The sequence below is a fragment of the Dreissena polymorpha genome, chromosome 12, assembly GCF_020536995.1.
Source record: "Dreissena polymorpha isolate Duluth1 chromosome 12, UMN_Dpol_1.0, whole genome shotgun sequence".
NCBI lineage: Eukaryota > Metazoa > Mollusca > Bivalvia > Myida > Dreissenidae > Dreissena > Dreissena polymorpha.
The window spans coordinates 46,180,739-46,196,816 of record NC_068366.1 but is presented as its reverse complement, the minus strand read 5'-3'; the positions used below and the strand labels follow the sequence as shown (position 1 = coordinate 46,196,816).

At 35.7% G+C, this 16,078-nt stretch overlaps 1 protein-coding gene across 1 annotated transcript in view; it reads right to left on the bottom strand.

Moving 5' to 3' along the window:
- The window catches only part of LOC127853002 (uncharacterized), a 102,729-nt gene that overhangs the window by 25,252 nt on the left and 61,399 nt on the right, over positions 1-16,078 (bottom strand). The window contains exons 11-12 of the mRNA XM_052387120.1: positions 6,059-6,127; positions 4,414-4,539 (exon numbers count right to left, since the gene is read on the bottom strand). Of these exons, the coding sequence (XP_052243080.1) occupies positions 4,414-4,539; positions 6,059-6,127 (195 nt within the window). The remainder of the gene's footprint in view (positions 1-4,413; positions 4,540-6,058; positions 6,128-16,078) is intronic.

The window sequence follows — 16,078 nt, the reverse complement described above, 5'->3', positions numbered from 1 at the left end:
AAAGCTATCAACCGCTTGGATGGTCAAGCTAAATAGAATTGACCCAGCAAATCACAACTGTCCTGTTGCCATATAATATTACATATCATATTACATTGGTTTTTTAAATGTTGAATTCTCACGTCATTTCCATAAACATAGTATTTACTGGCACAGAAACAAAGGCTTATACATCATTATGAATGAACATGTGTCAAAAATTTGTAAGTCTCTTTACTGGACAGTGTGAAAACAGTCTGAATAAACTAGTGACCTGGAACCTGAAAATCAATAGGGGTCATCTGCGAGTCATGATCAATCTACCTATGAAGTTTCATGATCCTAGGCATATGCGTTCTTGAGTTATCATCCGAAAACCATTTTACTATTTCGGGTCACCGTGACCTTGACCTTTGACCTAGTGACCTCAAAATCAATAGGGGTCATCTGCGAGTCTTGATCAATCTACCCATGAAGTTTCATGATCCTAGGCGTATGCATTCTTGAGTTATCATCCGGAAACCATTTTACTATTTCGGATCACCGTGACCTTGACCTTTGACCTAGTGACCTCAAAATCAATAGGGGTCATCTGCGAGTCATGATCAATCTACCCATGAAGTTTCATGATCCTAGGCGTATGCATTCTTGAGTTATCATCCGGAAACCATTTTACTATTTCGGGTCACCGTGACCTTGACCTTTGACCTAGTGACCTCAAAATCAATAGGGGTCATCTGCAAGTCATGATCAATCTACCCATGAAGTTTCATGATCCTAGGCATATGCATTCTTGAGTTATCATCTGGAAACCATTTTACTATTTCGGGTCACCGTGACCTTGACCTTTGACCTAGTGACCTCAAAATCAATAGGGGTCATCTGCAAGTCATGATCAATCTACCCATGAAGTTTCATGATCCTAGGCGAATGCGTTCTTGAGTTATCATCCGGAAACCAATTTACTATTTCGGGTCACCGTGACCTTGACCTTTGACCTAGTGACCTCAAAATCAATAGGGGTCATCTGCGAGTCATGATCAATCTACCTATGAAGTTTCATGATCCTAGGCATATGCGTTCTTGAGTTATCATCCGGAAACCACCTGGTGGATGGACCGACCGACCGACCGACCGACCGACATGAGCAAAGCAATATACCCCCTCTTCTTCGAAGGGGGGCATAAATATACTTTTCAGGTGGGGGACTGCGGCCGAAATTCGGCCGCAGATTTGATAGATTGAGGGCCCTGAGTAAAACAATATACCCCCTCTTCTTCCAAGGGGGGCATACAAATCACATTATTATAGTATCTCTTTAATGGTTGTTCTAATTTTCAGAGAAAGCAACATCACCTGTGTTTAAAGATTGCAAATTTACAAGCTAATCTTTCACATGCCATGGCAGCAATATTTTTCAACAGACGGAAACCAATTTAAAAATCAAGTGAGATATGTTCATAACAAACATTCTGAGCAAGTTTTAAGAATGTGCAAAAAATGAGACTTCAAGAGAGTTAACTAGGTTTAACTAGAGCTTTGTCACAGATGCGACCAATACCCCCACATGCCGCATTGACACAGAATATTTTGCATGTTGTCTTCACAACAAACAGCGGACACCATGCTCAATGTTTAAAATGCACTAAGTGACCCCATGACCTAGTTTTTTTCCTGGCATGACCCATGTTCGAACTTGACCTACCCATCATCTAGATACAACTTCTGACCAAGTGCGATGAAGGTTGGATGAAAACTACTTGAATTAGAGAGCGGACACCAAGTGACCCTGTGACCTAGTTTTTTATCTGGCATGGCCCATGTTCGAACTTGGCCTTAAGATCATCTAGATAAAACTTCTGACCAAGTTTGGTGAAGATCGGATGAAAACTACTTGATTTAGAGAGCAGACACCATGCTGAATGTTAAAAAACACACTAAGTGACCCCGTGATCTAGTTTTTGGCCCGGCATGGCCCATGTTCAAACTTGGCATAGAGATCATCTAGATAATACTTCTGACCAAGTTTGGTGAAGATATTAGATGAAAACTACTTTAATTAGAGAGAGGACAACATGCTGACTGTTTAAAATGCACCAACACCTAGTTTTTGACCCGGCATGACTCATATTCAAAATTGACCTAGACATCATCTAGATACAACATCTGACCAAGTTTGGTGAAGATCAGATGAAAACAACTTGAACAAGATATGTGTTTGTCAGAAACACTATGTCCCCTTCTGCGCCGCTTTGAAGCTATATATTTGACCTTTGACCTTTCACCACTCAAAATGTGCAGCTCCATGAGATACACATGCATGCCAAATATGAAGTTGCTATCCTATATATTGCCAAAGTTATAGCAAAATAATAAAGTTGGGGCAAACAACACAACAACAGACAGGGCAAAAACAATATGTCCCCCACTATAGTGGGTGGGGGACATAATTAGAGAGCGGACACTTAATACGGACCGACCAACAGACAAGTTCACTCCTATATACCCCCCTAAGCTTTGTTTGTGGGGGTATAAATATAGCCATATTAGGAAAACTTCCTTGCTCGCTGAGGGCTATTTTTTTCAAAAGACCAGAACCAGTTTTGAACTCAGCCTAGATATCATAAGAACAAATCTTTTGAGCAAGTTTCACCAAGATTGAAGTAAATTTGTGACTTCTAGAGTGTTTACAAGGTTTCACTAAAGCATTAAAGGAAAACTGCCACATGATGGCTATGTGTTTTATGAACTAGAACCATTTTTCTAACTCTGCCAAGATATCATTCAAACTAAAGTACCAACCACGTTTTATGAGGATTTGACTTAAAATGTGACTTCTTGTGTTAACAAGCTTTTTTAATTTGACCTCATGACCAATTTTGTGACCTTGCATGACTCAGTTTCAAACAAGGTCATGATTTAATTGGGAAAAACGAGTGTTACAAAGCTTTTTTCTTTAATTTGACCTAGAGACTTATTCTTGACCTCACACATCCCAGTTTCAAACTCTGCCAACCTTAATTTGGACGAATGTTCTGATAAAGTTTCGTGAAGATTTGACAACAAACATGGCACTTAGAGTGTTCCCAAAATAAATGTCAATGACAAACGATTCATGATGCATGATGACAAATATTGATCAAACAAGAGATTGCCAAGCAATATGGTCCGCTACCGGCTCCACCATTGTCAGAAATTCCACCATTGTCAGAATTTTTTTTATTTTTATTTTTATATTTGTTGCCATAGCAACAGGAATTTTTGACGTATGAACAAAATGAAATGACATGCATAATGTCCATATTGCCATCTATCCATGTTTCAAGTTTCATGAAAAAATATGAAGAACTTTTAAAGTTATCGCAGGATCCAGAAAACCACCATTTTCAGCAGTATTTCTAGTCTATTTGTTGCCATAGCAACCATAATTTTTGATGTAGGAACAAAATGAAATGACGTGCATAATGTCCATAATGCCATCTATCCATGTTTCAAGTTTCATGATAAAATATTAAGAACTTGTAAAGTTATCGCAGGATCCAGAAAAGTGTGACAGACAGACTGACAGACAGACTGACTGACAGAGCGCAAACCATAAGTCCCCTCCGGTGAAACCGGTAGCGGACAAAAAGATCATCATGACCATGTTGTGCTCATGTGTGATAAAAATCATTAGGTTGAAAATTACACCCCTGATTGAGTTGCTCAGTGACTGTAAAGGAGCATTTTTGATTGTCCGTGAACCCTAAAACTCCTAAATGATTCCACAGACATTTGTTGAAATACACACATTTTAGAACCTGCTCCCTGAAAATGTTGACACTCATGGAGCAATCATAATTAAAGTAACAAAGCCCATTTCGCTCAGCATAGGAACTCACCTTTTCTGAGTGATTTTGTGATGTTTTTGTTACCATTTTATAAATCAGCTGAGATGACGTTGCAGAATTGTTCCAAGCAAGCTTTTTAATGATTGAGCAAGCAAAATGACTTATCGAGTGTTCACAAGGTTGCTCAATAGCCTTATAAGGAAAACTGTTTTGCTCCCTGGAGGCCATGTTTTAAATTTAATTTACAAGAGGGCCATTCCGGCTCTGATCCAAACCTGAATTCACATTGTGATACTAAGGTCTTGGTTGGGAGATTTTTTTCATGTTTTATATGTTATGTTAATGTGAAATGATGTTATGTTATGCTGTATAATTCATGATTGGTGTATAATTTATATTGTAGCCATTTAATTTTTTTTAAAGACACAGGAAACTGTCAAGTATTGTTCCCTTGCATGATTGATGTAAAAGTATTTCCTTTATGTAAACTTCAAAGGTAGATGGAAACTTCTTCAATAAAATGTGATCATCTATTCTTATTCAGTACAACAGAAAAATACAGTTTGAATGGAGTAGGTCATAAAGGAAGCCTGCATATGCATACTTTGGATCCTCCATGTGGGTGTCTATGTTGTCCATGATATCCCCAAGACTTGCATTGATTCTGTTCTGCTGCTCCCGTAGGCTGGACAGGTCCTGACCCAGACTAGCTCGCATTCCCTGCTCATACCTAGAACATACAACATACCCTGCTCATACCTAGAACATAAAACATACCCTGTTCATTACTAGAACATAAACATACTCTGCCCATATCTAGAAAATTCAAATACCCTGTTCATATCTAGAGCATACACTGCTAATATCTAGAACATACAACAACCCTGTAAATATCTAGAACATAAGCATACCCTGCTTAAACATAGAACATACACCATACCCTGCTTATACCTAGAACATACAACATACCCTGCTTATACCTAGAACATACAACATACACTGCTTATATCTAGAACATACAACATACCCTGTTCATATCTAGAACATAAACATACACTGCTCATATCTAGAAAATTCAACATACCCTGTTCATATCTAGAACATACAATGCTCATACCTAGAACATTCAACATACCCTGTTCATATCTAGAACATAAACTGCTCATATCTAGAACATGCAACATACCCTGCTCATATCTAGAACATAAACATACCCTGCTCATATCTAGAACATTAACATACACTGCTCCTATCTAGAACAAACAACATATCCTGCTCATATCTAGAACATACAACATACCCCGTTCACATCTAGAAAATAAACATACGCTGCTCATATCTAGAAAATTCAACATACCCTGTTCATATCGAGAACATAAACATACCCTGCTCATATCTAGAACATACAATGTACCCTGTTCATATTTAGAACATACAACATACCCTGCTCATATCTAGAACATACAACATACCCTGCTCATATCTAGAACATACAACATAGCCTGCTCATATTTAGTACATACAGCATACCCTGCTCATATCTAGAACAAACAACATAGCCTGCTCATATCTAGAACATATAACAACATACCATGTTCATATCTAGAACATACAGAGCTCATATCTAGAACATACAACATACCCTGTTCATATCTAGAACATATTACAACATACTCTGTTCATATCTAGAACATACAACATACACTGATCATATCTAGAACATACAACATACCCTGCTCATATCTAGAACATACAACATACCCTGTTCAAAGCTAGAACATACAACATACCCTGTTCATATCTAGAACATACACATTACTTTGCTCATATTGAGAACATACAACATACCATGTTCATGTCTAGAACACACAACATGCAATGTTCATATCTAGTACGTACAACATACCCTGTTCATAATTATATATACAAATCAACATACCCTGACCCTGTTCATATCTAGAAAATTCAACATACCCTGCTTATTCTTAGAACATACAATATTGCCTGCTCTTATTTATATACCCTGTTTATACCTATAATATACATGATAGAATGCTAAATAATCAATATTCTTAGTGGTGTTTACATGGGACTAGTGCCTTTTCAACAATTTGACTGCATTTTAATCTTCAGATTATGAACACAGTTGTTGCTTTTTTCAAATCCACATTCTTTGTATATGTCAGAGAGAGTTATTCTGTAAATAATATGTGTACTAAGTAGCAGGCCAGTTGCCTACATGCTCTCACCCCTTCTTGAAGGCTTCCTCTTCTGCATTCTTCTGTTTCTCCTTTTCCTGTGCATCCTTGGCAGGCATACTGCAACACACAACTTGTTCACATAAACATACACTTTTTATTACTTGTCAGTTATTTTGATAAGTTTCTCGTCTATTAACTAAGCCATGCTTCTTTTATGCCCTTGAAAGGAGGCATACAGAAATCACATACCGTACTCCATCCTTCCGTCTTTCTGTTTGTCCGTCATATTTCCTGTGCAGAGCATTATTCAGCAAGTATTTAAGTGATTCCAATGATAGAGGACTTCATGGGGAAGTGCAAAATACAAGAACCATAACTCTTTCTTCAGAAGTTAAGGAGTTGTTTCCCTTTTTTTTCTCTTGTAAAGACCATAACTTCCTTCGCATTGAAGGTATCAAAATATAACTTCGCAAATTGATAGAGAACATTGAGGAAATAAAGGGTACATGAATCATATCTCAAGTAATTCCCCTTTTCTTATTTTGTATTCAGAATCTAACTGCATATTGTAATTATCTTGTTCAAAGTATAAGTAAACAAGAGCTGTCTCCATAGGATGACATATGCCCCCAATAAACGCTTTGATAGAAGTTATTGAAATGCACTAAGTGACCCCATGACCTAGTTTTTGACCCAGCATGACCCATATTCGAACTTGGTAAAGATCGGATGAAAACGTTTTGAATTAGAAAGCAGACACGAAAAGTGTGACAGACTGACGGACAGTGCGAAAACTATATACCCCTTTTCTTCGAAAGGGGGCATAAAAAGAATTAAATAGATTTGAACGAAACTTCATAACATAGAAGGCTTCGGGAGGAAGTGCAGAGAAAAAGTGGCATAATTCTTTCTTCAGTATTTCATGAGTTATTGTTCTTTGTTTATTTTCTAGTGCACTCTATAATTTAAATACAAAATATACCGATAAAACTTAATAGATCTACAGTGAACACTTTGAGTACATGCAGAATGCAAGAACAATATCTTTCTGTTCATTTTTTCAGAGTTTATGCCCTTGGTATATTTCTTCTTCAGAACAATTACAAAGTTTAATGTTATTTAGAAGATTATAACCATGTTTTCCAAAAAATTGAAGGTAAAAAATTAAAATGGTTTTCAATAGACACTGCAATCATGCTTTTGATGCTAAGGAATTATGTCTGACTCCATTTTGATGACCCATTATTGAAATGTATACCCGTCCAATAGTGTCTGACTTAATCCAAGAAATTTGGTGGAGCTTCAGCTCTATTTACATCTTCTTTGTGGTTAAACAAGCAAAGTAATTTTATTGTCTATGTAGTAATATTCCCATGAAATGGATGGATTCATTGCATATACATAGGATATGTAAGGTAAAATTATTATGTTTTTCAAACATGTACAGTACACTTAAAGGTGTGAAGCTGTCATACACGAAATGGCAGACGTGATTGAAAAGTTTGTCAATTGTTAGCTGTTTATAATTGTGAATAAATGTACAAGGTTTTCATTCATGCTACAGGAGAATAATTTGTATTCAAGATCATCATTATGAAAACTTACTGAAACAAGGGCTGTTTGTAAAACATGCATGCCCCCCTATATGGGCTATAAGTTGTAGTAGCAGCCATTGTGTGAATACGTTTTTTGTCACTGTGAACAATGGTGGTGGTGGTGGTGGTGGGTGGTGGGTGGTGGTGCAGCAAAAATGCAGTTAGCCTTACATTTGGTAAAATTTAAATATATTACAAGGGAGGCAAATGCTGTAACAAAAAGAACATGCATAAACGGTAGTTGTTTCCCTTGTTTGAACCACGCTAAATCCTTAAAATGCCTACTTCCAGTAACTGTGACCTTCACCTGTGACCTTGACCTTTGACCTAGTGACCTCAAAATCAATAGGGGTCATCTGCGAGTCATGATCAATGTACCTATGAAGTTTCATGATCCTAGGCCCAAGCGTTCTTGAGTTATCATCTGACAACCACCTGGTGGACGGACCGACAGACTGACCGACCGAAAGACCGACCGACTTGAGCAAAGCAATATACTCCCTCTTCTTCGAAGGGGGGGCATAATAAAATATATTACAATTTTTATTATATTTGTCAGAATGTGCAAGACGAAAAACTATAAGAGACAGTACTAAATCAGAGAAAAAAAAAATAATTGACAAAAATTATCTTTTGATTAAGAATGATCAATTTAGCAATTTCAGAATAGCTTTTAAGTGTGTACACATGCAAAAAGTAGTTCAAATAATTTTGAGTAATTTAATTTGAATAGATCCTCCCATTTAGAACTAACTTCTCAGAAACAGTTATTGCTGTAATATATGAGAATGTGACATATGAAATGTAAAATTACTTTTTAAATTTACCACTTGGCATTAATTAAATAAAACGAGAGTTCTGCTGTCGGAGACATATGCCCCCCCCCCCCCCCCGCCCTAAACAGGGCTTTGAACTAGTGACCCCAATTTCACTAGGGGTCATTTACTGTCCAAGGCAAATGCACATGTGAATCAGTCAATTTGTTGATGAGTTATTGATTGGAAACGATTTTCACAATTGTGACAGTGACCTTGACCTAGTGAACCCAATTTAAAAGGGGTCATCTACTTTCCAAGGCCAATTGGCATGGGAAGTATCAAGCCAATTGGTTCATTGGTTGATGAGTTATTGATCAGAAATGATTTTGACACTTATTCAGACAGTAACCTTGACCTTTGACCTAGTGACCCCAATTTCTGTAGGAGTCATCTACAATCCAAGGCCAATGCACATGTGAAGTATCAAGCCAATCGGTCAATTCGTTGACGAGTTTTTATTTTTATTTTTTATATACATTTTTTTTTTGATTTTCAACATACATCTCAATTACAACAAGGTTATACATATGAAGCTACATAGTTATACATACCACAGTATCATATATATTTACGATTTATGTACAAGCACAATGTTTTTGGTATATATTAACAATAACACGTTATTAATGCATTAATTTGCTAATGCTTGATATTGTTCCCAGAAAATACATTTTGAGACGATGCTATATTATTATTTTGGTAAAGAGTGAAAGAGAGAGGGGAGAAACTATGTTAAATTATAAGAGAGAGGTAGAATTTATAAACATTAACACAAATAATCAACAAGAGGGCCATGATGGCCCTGTATCGCTCCACTAAAAAGCCCAGGAATTGTTCCTTTGAAGCACAGTCCCATTGCTTATAACGTAGGTACATTTATCTCTCCAAAAGATATTGTCGTTCTTTCTATTTCACATATTTTTAGATGCTGAAGATCAAATATACGCATTTGATTTGAAACAGATTCACAAGACCCGTAGGAATCAAAATGCCTTAACCCTTTACCAAACGACACATTTTGGACTTTCCCAATTTGAAAAAGGTTGCAGATGACAATTAAATTGTAATGGAATATTAAGGAAATAATCAGGTAGGGTAAAAATAATTGTGATAAAAGGAGAAATTGCTCATCTTTAGCAATTTCTCATTTTATCATAATTATTTATAAAGTCGTCAGCTATAAACCCGTAAAACCCTGTTGGTGTTTGGTAAAGGGTTAATTATCTCTGGTTCCTTCTTAGAGCCTTTCACACATTTATAACAAATACAATAGTAGCATCTTTCTTTGTAAAGAATCATCTCAAACAAGGGCTGTTTGTAAAACATGCATGCCCCCCCCCATATGGGCTGTCAGTTGTAGTGGCAGCCATTGAGTAAATACCTTTTTTGGCACTGTGACCTTGACCTTTGAACCTAGTGACCTGAAAATCAATAGGGGTCCATCTGTGAGTCATGATTAATGTACCTATGAAGTTTCATGATCCTAGGCGTAAGCTTTCTTTAGTTATCATCCGGAAACCATTTTACTGTGTGAAGTCACCATGACCTTGACCTTTGACCTAGTGACCTGAAAGTCAATAGGGGTCATCTGCGAGTCATGATAAATGTACCTATGAAGTTTCATGATCCTAGGCGTAAGCGTTCTTGAGTTATAATCTGGAAACCATTTTTCTAAGTTGAGTCACCGTGACCTTTGACCTAGTGACCTGAAAATCAATAGGGGTAATCTGCGAGTCATGATCCATGTACCTATGAAGTTTCATGATCCTAGGAATAAGCGTTCTTGAGTTATCATCCAGAAAACATTTTACTATTTCGGGTCACAGTGACCTTGACCTTTCACCTGAGAATCAATAGGGGTTATCTGCGAATCATGATCAATGCACCTATGAAGTTTCATGATCCTAGGCATACAACGTTCTTGAGTTATCATCCGGAAACCATTTTACTTTTTCCGGTCACCGTGACCTTTGACCTAGTGACCTGAAAATCAATAAGGGTCATCTGCAAGTCATGATCAATGTACCTATTAAGTTTCATGATCATAGGCATAAGCGTTCTTGAGTTATCATCCGAAAAACATTTTACTATTTCGGGTCACCGTGACCTTGACCTTTGACCTAGTGACCTCAAAATCAACAGGGGTCATCTGCAAGTCATGATCAATGTACCTTTGAAGTGTCATGATCCTAGGCCTAAGTGTTCTTGAGTTATCATCCAGAAACCATCTGGTGGACGGACATACGGACAATAAACACCCTCTTCTTCGAAGAGGGGCATAAATATAATTAACAACCCACACATCCCTTAGACCAACAGGCCTGAGAATATTATGATAATCTAAAGATTATTTCTTATATTTATAAATGTATTTAATTAAGTAATACATTTGACTTCTAAGATCAATTCATAACTTATATTAAGAAAATTATAAAATGATCAGAAATTAATATGGATCGTTGAGCAATTGACAATCATATCTCCACAATTCATGAATCACAATTCACAAATGGAACAATGAATCATTAGTTATTAAAAAGCAGCATATATGATAGTTAAGAACATTGCACTTCATTAATTCCAACACCTCTTGGATACAAAGTTTGAGTTTACAATGCAGTATCATATATTGACTTTTCTGGAAACAATTATGTTCATGGAAGTTGTGTTTTAAAATCAATAAGATATTATTAAACTGGTTTAAACACTACAAAAAAGACATTAAATAAACACGTCATCCGAAATTTTTTTATTCGGATATATGGTCACTTTCGACATATTTAAATAAATCCCGACTTTTTTCAGTTTATAAGAAAAACATTCAGAACACATGTTCTTACTTCAATTCCTTTGTAAGCAGTCACCATCTGATCTAAAATGGCACTAAATGACAGGGTTTAATCTCATGTTTACAAGATGTTGTTGTTGTTGTTGATCACAGCCACACGGCCGCAGTAATCTCCCCTGGTAAACGTCATATGTTCAGTTTTGTGACCTCCCGGGACAGGGTCAAATTTGAGCCCTGGGGAATAATTTGAACAAATTTGGTAGACAACTATTAGATATCACAACATACCAAATTTAGTAGCCCTAGGCTCTATCATTAAGAACTAGATTTTTAAAGTTTGCACAAAATAGGCCTTATTTAAGCATATATTCATTTTTGTGACCCCTGGGGCAAGGTCTAATTTGTTCCCAGGGGCATAATTTGAAAAAACTAAGTAGAGAACTATTAGATGTCACTACCTACCAAATTTGATAGAAATAGGCCCAATGGTTATGGACATGAAGATTTTTATAGTTTGCACAAAATGGGCCCAATATAAGCATATGTTCAATTTTGTGACCCCTGGGGAACGGTCAAATTTGATCCCAGGGGCTTAATTTGAACAAACTTGGTAGAGTACTATAAGATGTCATTACATACCAAATTTGGTAGCCCTATGCAATACGGTTATGGACTAGAAGATTTTTAAAGTTTGCACAAAATAGGACTTATATAAGCAAATTTTCGATTTTTTGACCCCCCCAGGGCGCGGTCAAATTTGACCCCAGGGGCATAATTTGAACAAACTTGGTAGAGGACTTTAGATGTCACTAAATACCAAATTTGGTAGCCATAGGCCCAATGGATATGGACAAGAAGATTTTTAAAGTTTTAACAAAATAGGCCTTATATAAGCAAATTTTCAAATTTTTGACCCCCCGGGGCAGGGTTAAATTTGACCCCAGTGGCTTAATTTGAACAAACTTGGTTGAGGACAATAAGATGTCACTACATAGCAAATTTGGTAGCCCTAGGCCCAATGGTTATGGTTAAAAAGATTTTTAAAGTTTGCACAAAGTAGGCCTTATATTAGCAAATTTTCTATTTTTTACCCCCCCCCCCCCTAATGAAGTGCAATATTCTTAACTATCATATATGCTGCTTTTTAATAACTAATGATTCATTGTTCCATTTGTGAATTGTGATTCATGAATTGTGGAGATATGATTGTCAATTGCTCAACGATCCATATTAATTTCTGATCATTTTATAATTTTCTTAATATAAGTTATGAATTGATCTTAGAAGTCAAATGTATTACTTAATTAAATACATTTATAAATATAAGAAATAATCTTTAGATTATCATAATATTCTCAGGCCTGTTGGTCTAAGGGATGTGTGGGTTGTTAATTATATTTATGCCCCTCTTCGAAGAAGAGGGTGTTTATTGTCCGTATGTCCGTCCACCAGATGGTTTCTGGATGATAACTTAAGAACACTTAGGCCTAGGATCATGACACTTCAAAGGTACATTGATCATGACTTGCACAAAATAGGCCTTATAAAAGCAAATTTTCAATTTTTTAACCCACCTGGGCAGGTTCAAATTTGACCCCAGGGGCATAGTTTGAACAAACTTGGTAGAAAACTATAAGATGTCACTACATAGCAAATTTGGTAGCCCTAGGCCCAATGGTTATGGACAAGAAGATTTTTAAAGTTTGCACAAAATAGGCCTTATATAGCAAATTTTCAATTTTTTAACCCCCCGGGGCAGGGTCAAATTTGACCCCAGGGGCATAATTTGAACAAACTTGGTAGAGGACTATAAGATGTCACTACATACCAAATTTGGTAGCCCTACGCCATACGGTTATGGACAAGAAGATTTTTAAAGTTTGCACAAAATAGGCCTTATATTAGCAAATTTTCAATTTTTTGACCCCCCTGGGCAGGGTAAAATTTGACCCCAGGGGCATAATTTGAACAAACTTAGTAGAGGACTATAAGATGTCACTACATAACAAGTTTGGTAGCCCTAGGCCCAATGGTTCTTGACAAGAAGATTTATAAAGTTTGCACAAAATAGGCCTTATATAAGTAAATTTTCAATTTTTTGACCCCCAGGGGCAAAGTCAAATTTGACCCCAGGGGTATAATTTGAACAAATTTGAAAGAGGTTCACCACAGGAACATTCCTGAGAAATTTCATCAGAATTGGACCAGTAGTTTAGGAAAAAGATGTTTAAAGAAAAAGTTAACGGACGCACGGACGCACGCACGCACGCCGGACACAGGACCATGACATAAGCCCCGCTGGCCTTTGGCCAGTGGAGCTAAAGAGCAATAGGTGTTTTTCTAATTTCTTAAATTTCCGCAAAAAGGAGAAATGAAGAGAGATACAATAAAAAAAACAAGACTACAAAAGAAAGATCATATGATGAGGAGGATATAGGCAAGATCTTTTCAAGATGTTATTGCAAAGTTGTGCCTTTTTTTATTATGTTTGTCAATTTTATTTTTTTCAAAAGCAATTTGCTTTTCTAATGTAATTTTCATTCTTAGAGCATTTTTGAAGGTCTCAATATTTGGCTTTTCGGCTTATGATTTAGTATTAAATATGTAAGACTTCATCAGAATAATTATATAGTTTATCACTTGATTATAATTGCCTCCTTTTTTTGTACCAAATACAATATCATTTACATTCAGATCTATGTGTAATTGTCTACTATTTAAAAATAATGTCAGCTCCCGCCATATCGGTTGTACAGAATTACATTCAAATAGAACATGTATAATTGTTTCTTTACAACTTGAACAAATAGTGCAGAGACTTGAAGATATTAAATTACATTTAAATAAATATGAATTAGTTGGTAATATGCATTGCAGAATTTTGTATTGAAAATTGCGTAAAGTATTATCAATGGTGGCTTTAAATGGTGTTATATAGGCGTGTTTCCAGTCTATACTTTGTTCATAGGGGGACATTATTTCTTCCCATTTCTGTTCTTGTTTGGTTTTATTTTCTTCTACGGTTTGTTGTAGATTATATAAGTATTTACACACTGTTTTTGTTTTTTGTACCTTTTCAAGTAGTGTGTTATTATTGAAATTGACATATTCCACTTCCGAAAGTTGTTGTGTGTAAGTTATTGGTATACTTTTGATTAAAGTGTAATATTTAAGATAATCTGTTGAGGGTATTTCATAAAGGGTTTTAAAAGCTTCGAATGTATAATAGCTTTTTGACCTAAAGTCATAGATGTGTTCTAGGAACTTAACACCCATATTAAACCAGTTTTGGTAAAAGAAGGTATGTTGGTTATTTTTTACTATTGTCGAGTTATTCCATATAATCGTTTTAGTGACATGTCCTTCTGTTTCTTTTGATTTAATTTTGTTCCAGGAAGAAATTACATCTCTGAGGAATACATTTTTAAAATTTGAATTAATATGTTTGTCATTAAGGGCACATTCAAATACAAGATCTCCACCATATTTATAAAGTTCATTCTGATAGAAAATTTTCCACTGCCCTGTTTTATTAATGTCTGTCAATCTTTTGACCAAACTGGCCTTATTTGCGTATAAAAAGGCGGTTATATCAGTGAGTTTGAGCCCTCCCTGCTCAATTGGTTTAACAAGAGTTGTTCGTTTTATTTTGTCAGGTTTACCATCCCATTCAAATTGGTATATAGATTTATTAATTGTTTGTATTATATCATGATTAGGGTTTGGGAGTGCTGACAATGTGTACATAATTTTTGGTAAGGCAAATGTTTTCACCACAGTGACTTTTCCGAGAAGTGTTAATTTTCTGTGATGCCATTGTTTTAAACAACTTTTAAAGGCTTGCAATTTTGGTTGAAGGTTTTTGTCTATATTGAGGTTTTCATCATTTGTGAAGTAAAAACCCAGTGTTTTGGCTTCTTCTGACATCCAAGTAAAATGTTTGTATTTGTTAAATATAATTTGTATATTTTTAAGTGAACCAACGCGCATTACAATGGATTTTTGTGTATTAAGTTTGAGTCCGGATACTTCACTAAAGTCTTGAATAGTGTTTATTAGTGCCGAGAACGAGTTAAGCGTTCCATCTGTCAGATAGGTTGTATCATCTGCAAAAAGTGTTTGTTTTATATCTTGTTCTTTTATTTTTATTCCTTTAATGTCTTCATTTTTTTCAATATAGTTGGATAATATTTCTATACTTAATATAAAAAGTGTTGTTGACAATGGACAACCTTGTTTTACGCCTCTTTGAATAGGAATAGGTTCAGATAGATGTCCATTATTAATAATAATGGTACTTATGTCCGTGTAAAATAATTTAATCCATTGTATGAGTTCAGTTCCAAAATTAAATTGTTTGAGACTTAAACATGTGGTCATGATCTAAACTGTCGAATGCTTTTTCATAATCGGCAAATAAAAGTAGGCCTGGTTTGTTATTGTTATTCAGAAAATTTATTGTTTCAAAAATTGTGCGTACATTTCCGCCAATGAATCTTCCTTTTTTTTTGAATCCAGTTTGTCTTGATTTGACAACAGATGATATAACTTTATTAATTCTGTTTGCAATTGTTTTGGTCGCTATTTTATAATCGACATTCAATAAACTCAATGGTCTCCAGTTATCAAGTGTTTCAAGATTTTTTCCTGGTTTTGGAATTAGTGTAAGAATACTTTGTTTTTGAAAAGTTAATGTGGACGAGACCGAATTAAAACAAATGTAAGTGTATACTATAAACATTAAAAGTAACCCCCAGAGTGAGGCCAATTTTGAAGCCCATATAACAGTCCATCAGGGGCATGAACAAACTTAGTGGAAGACCACCATACAATGTTGCACACTAATTAATAAACCCCTGACCCTTGA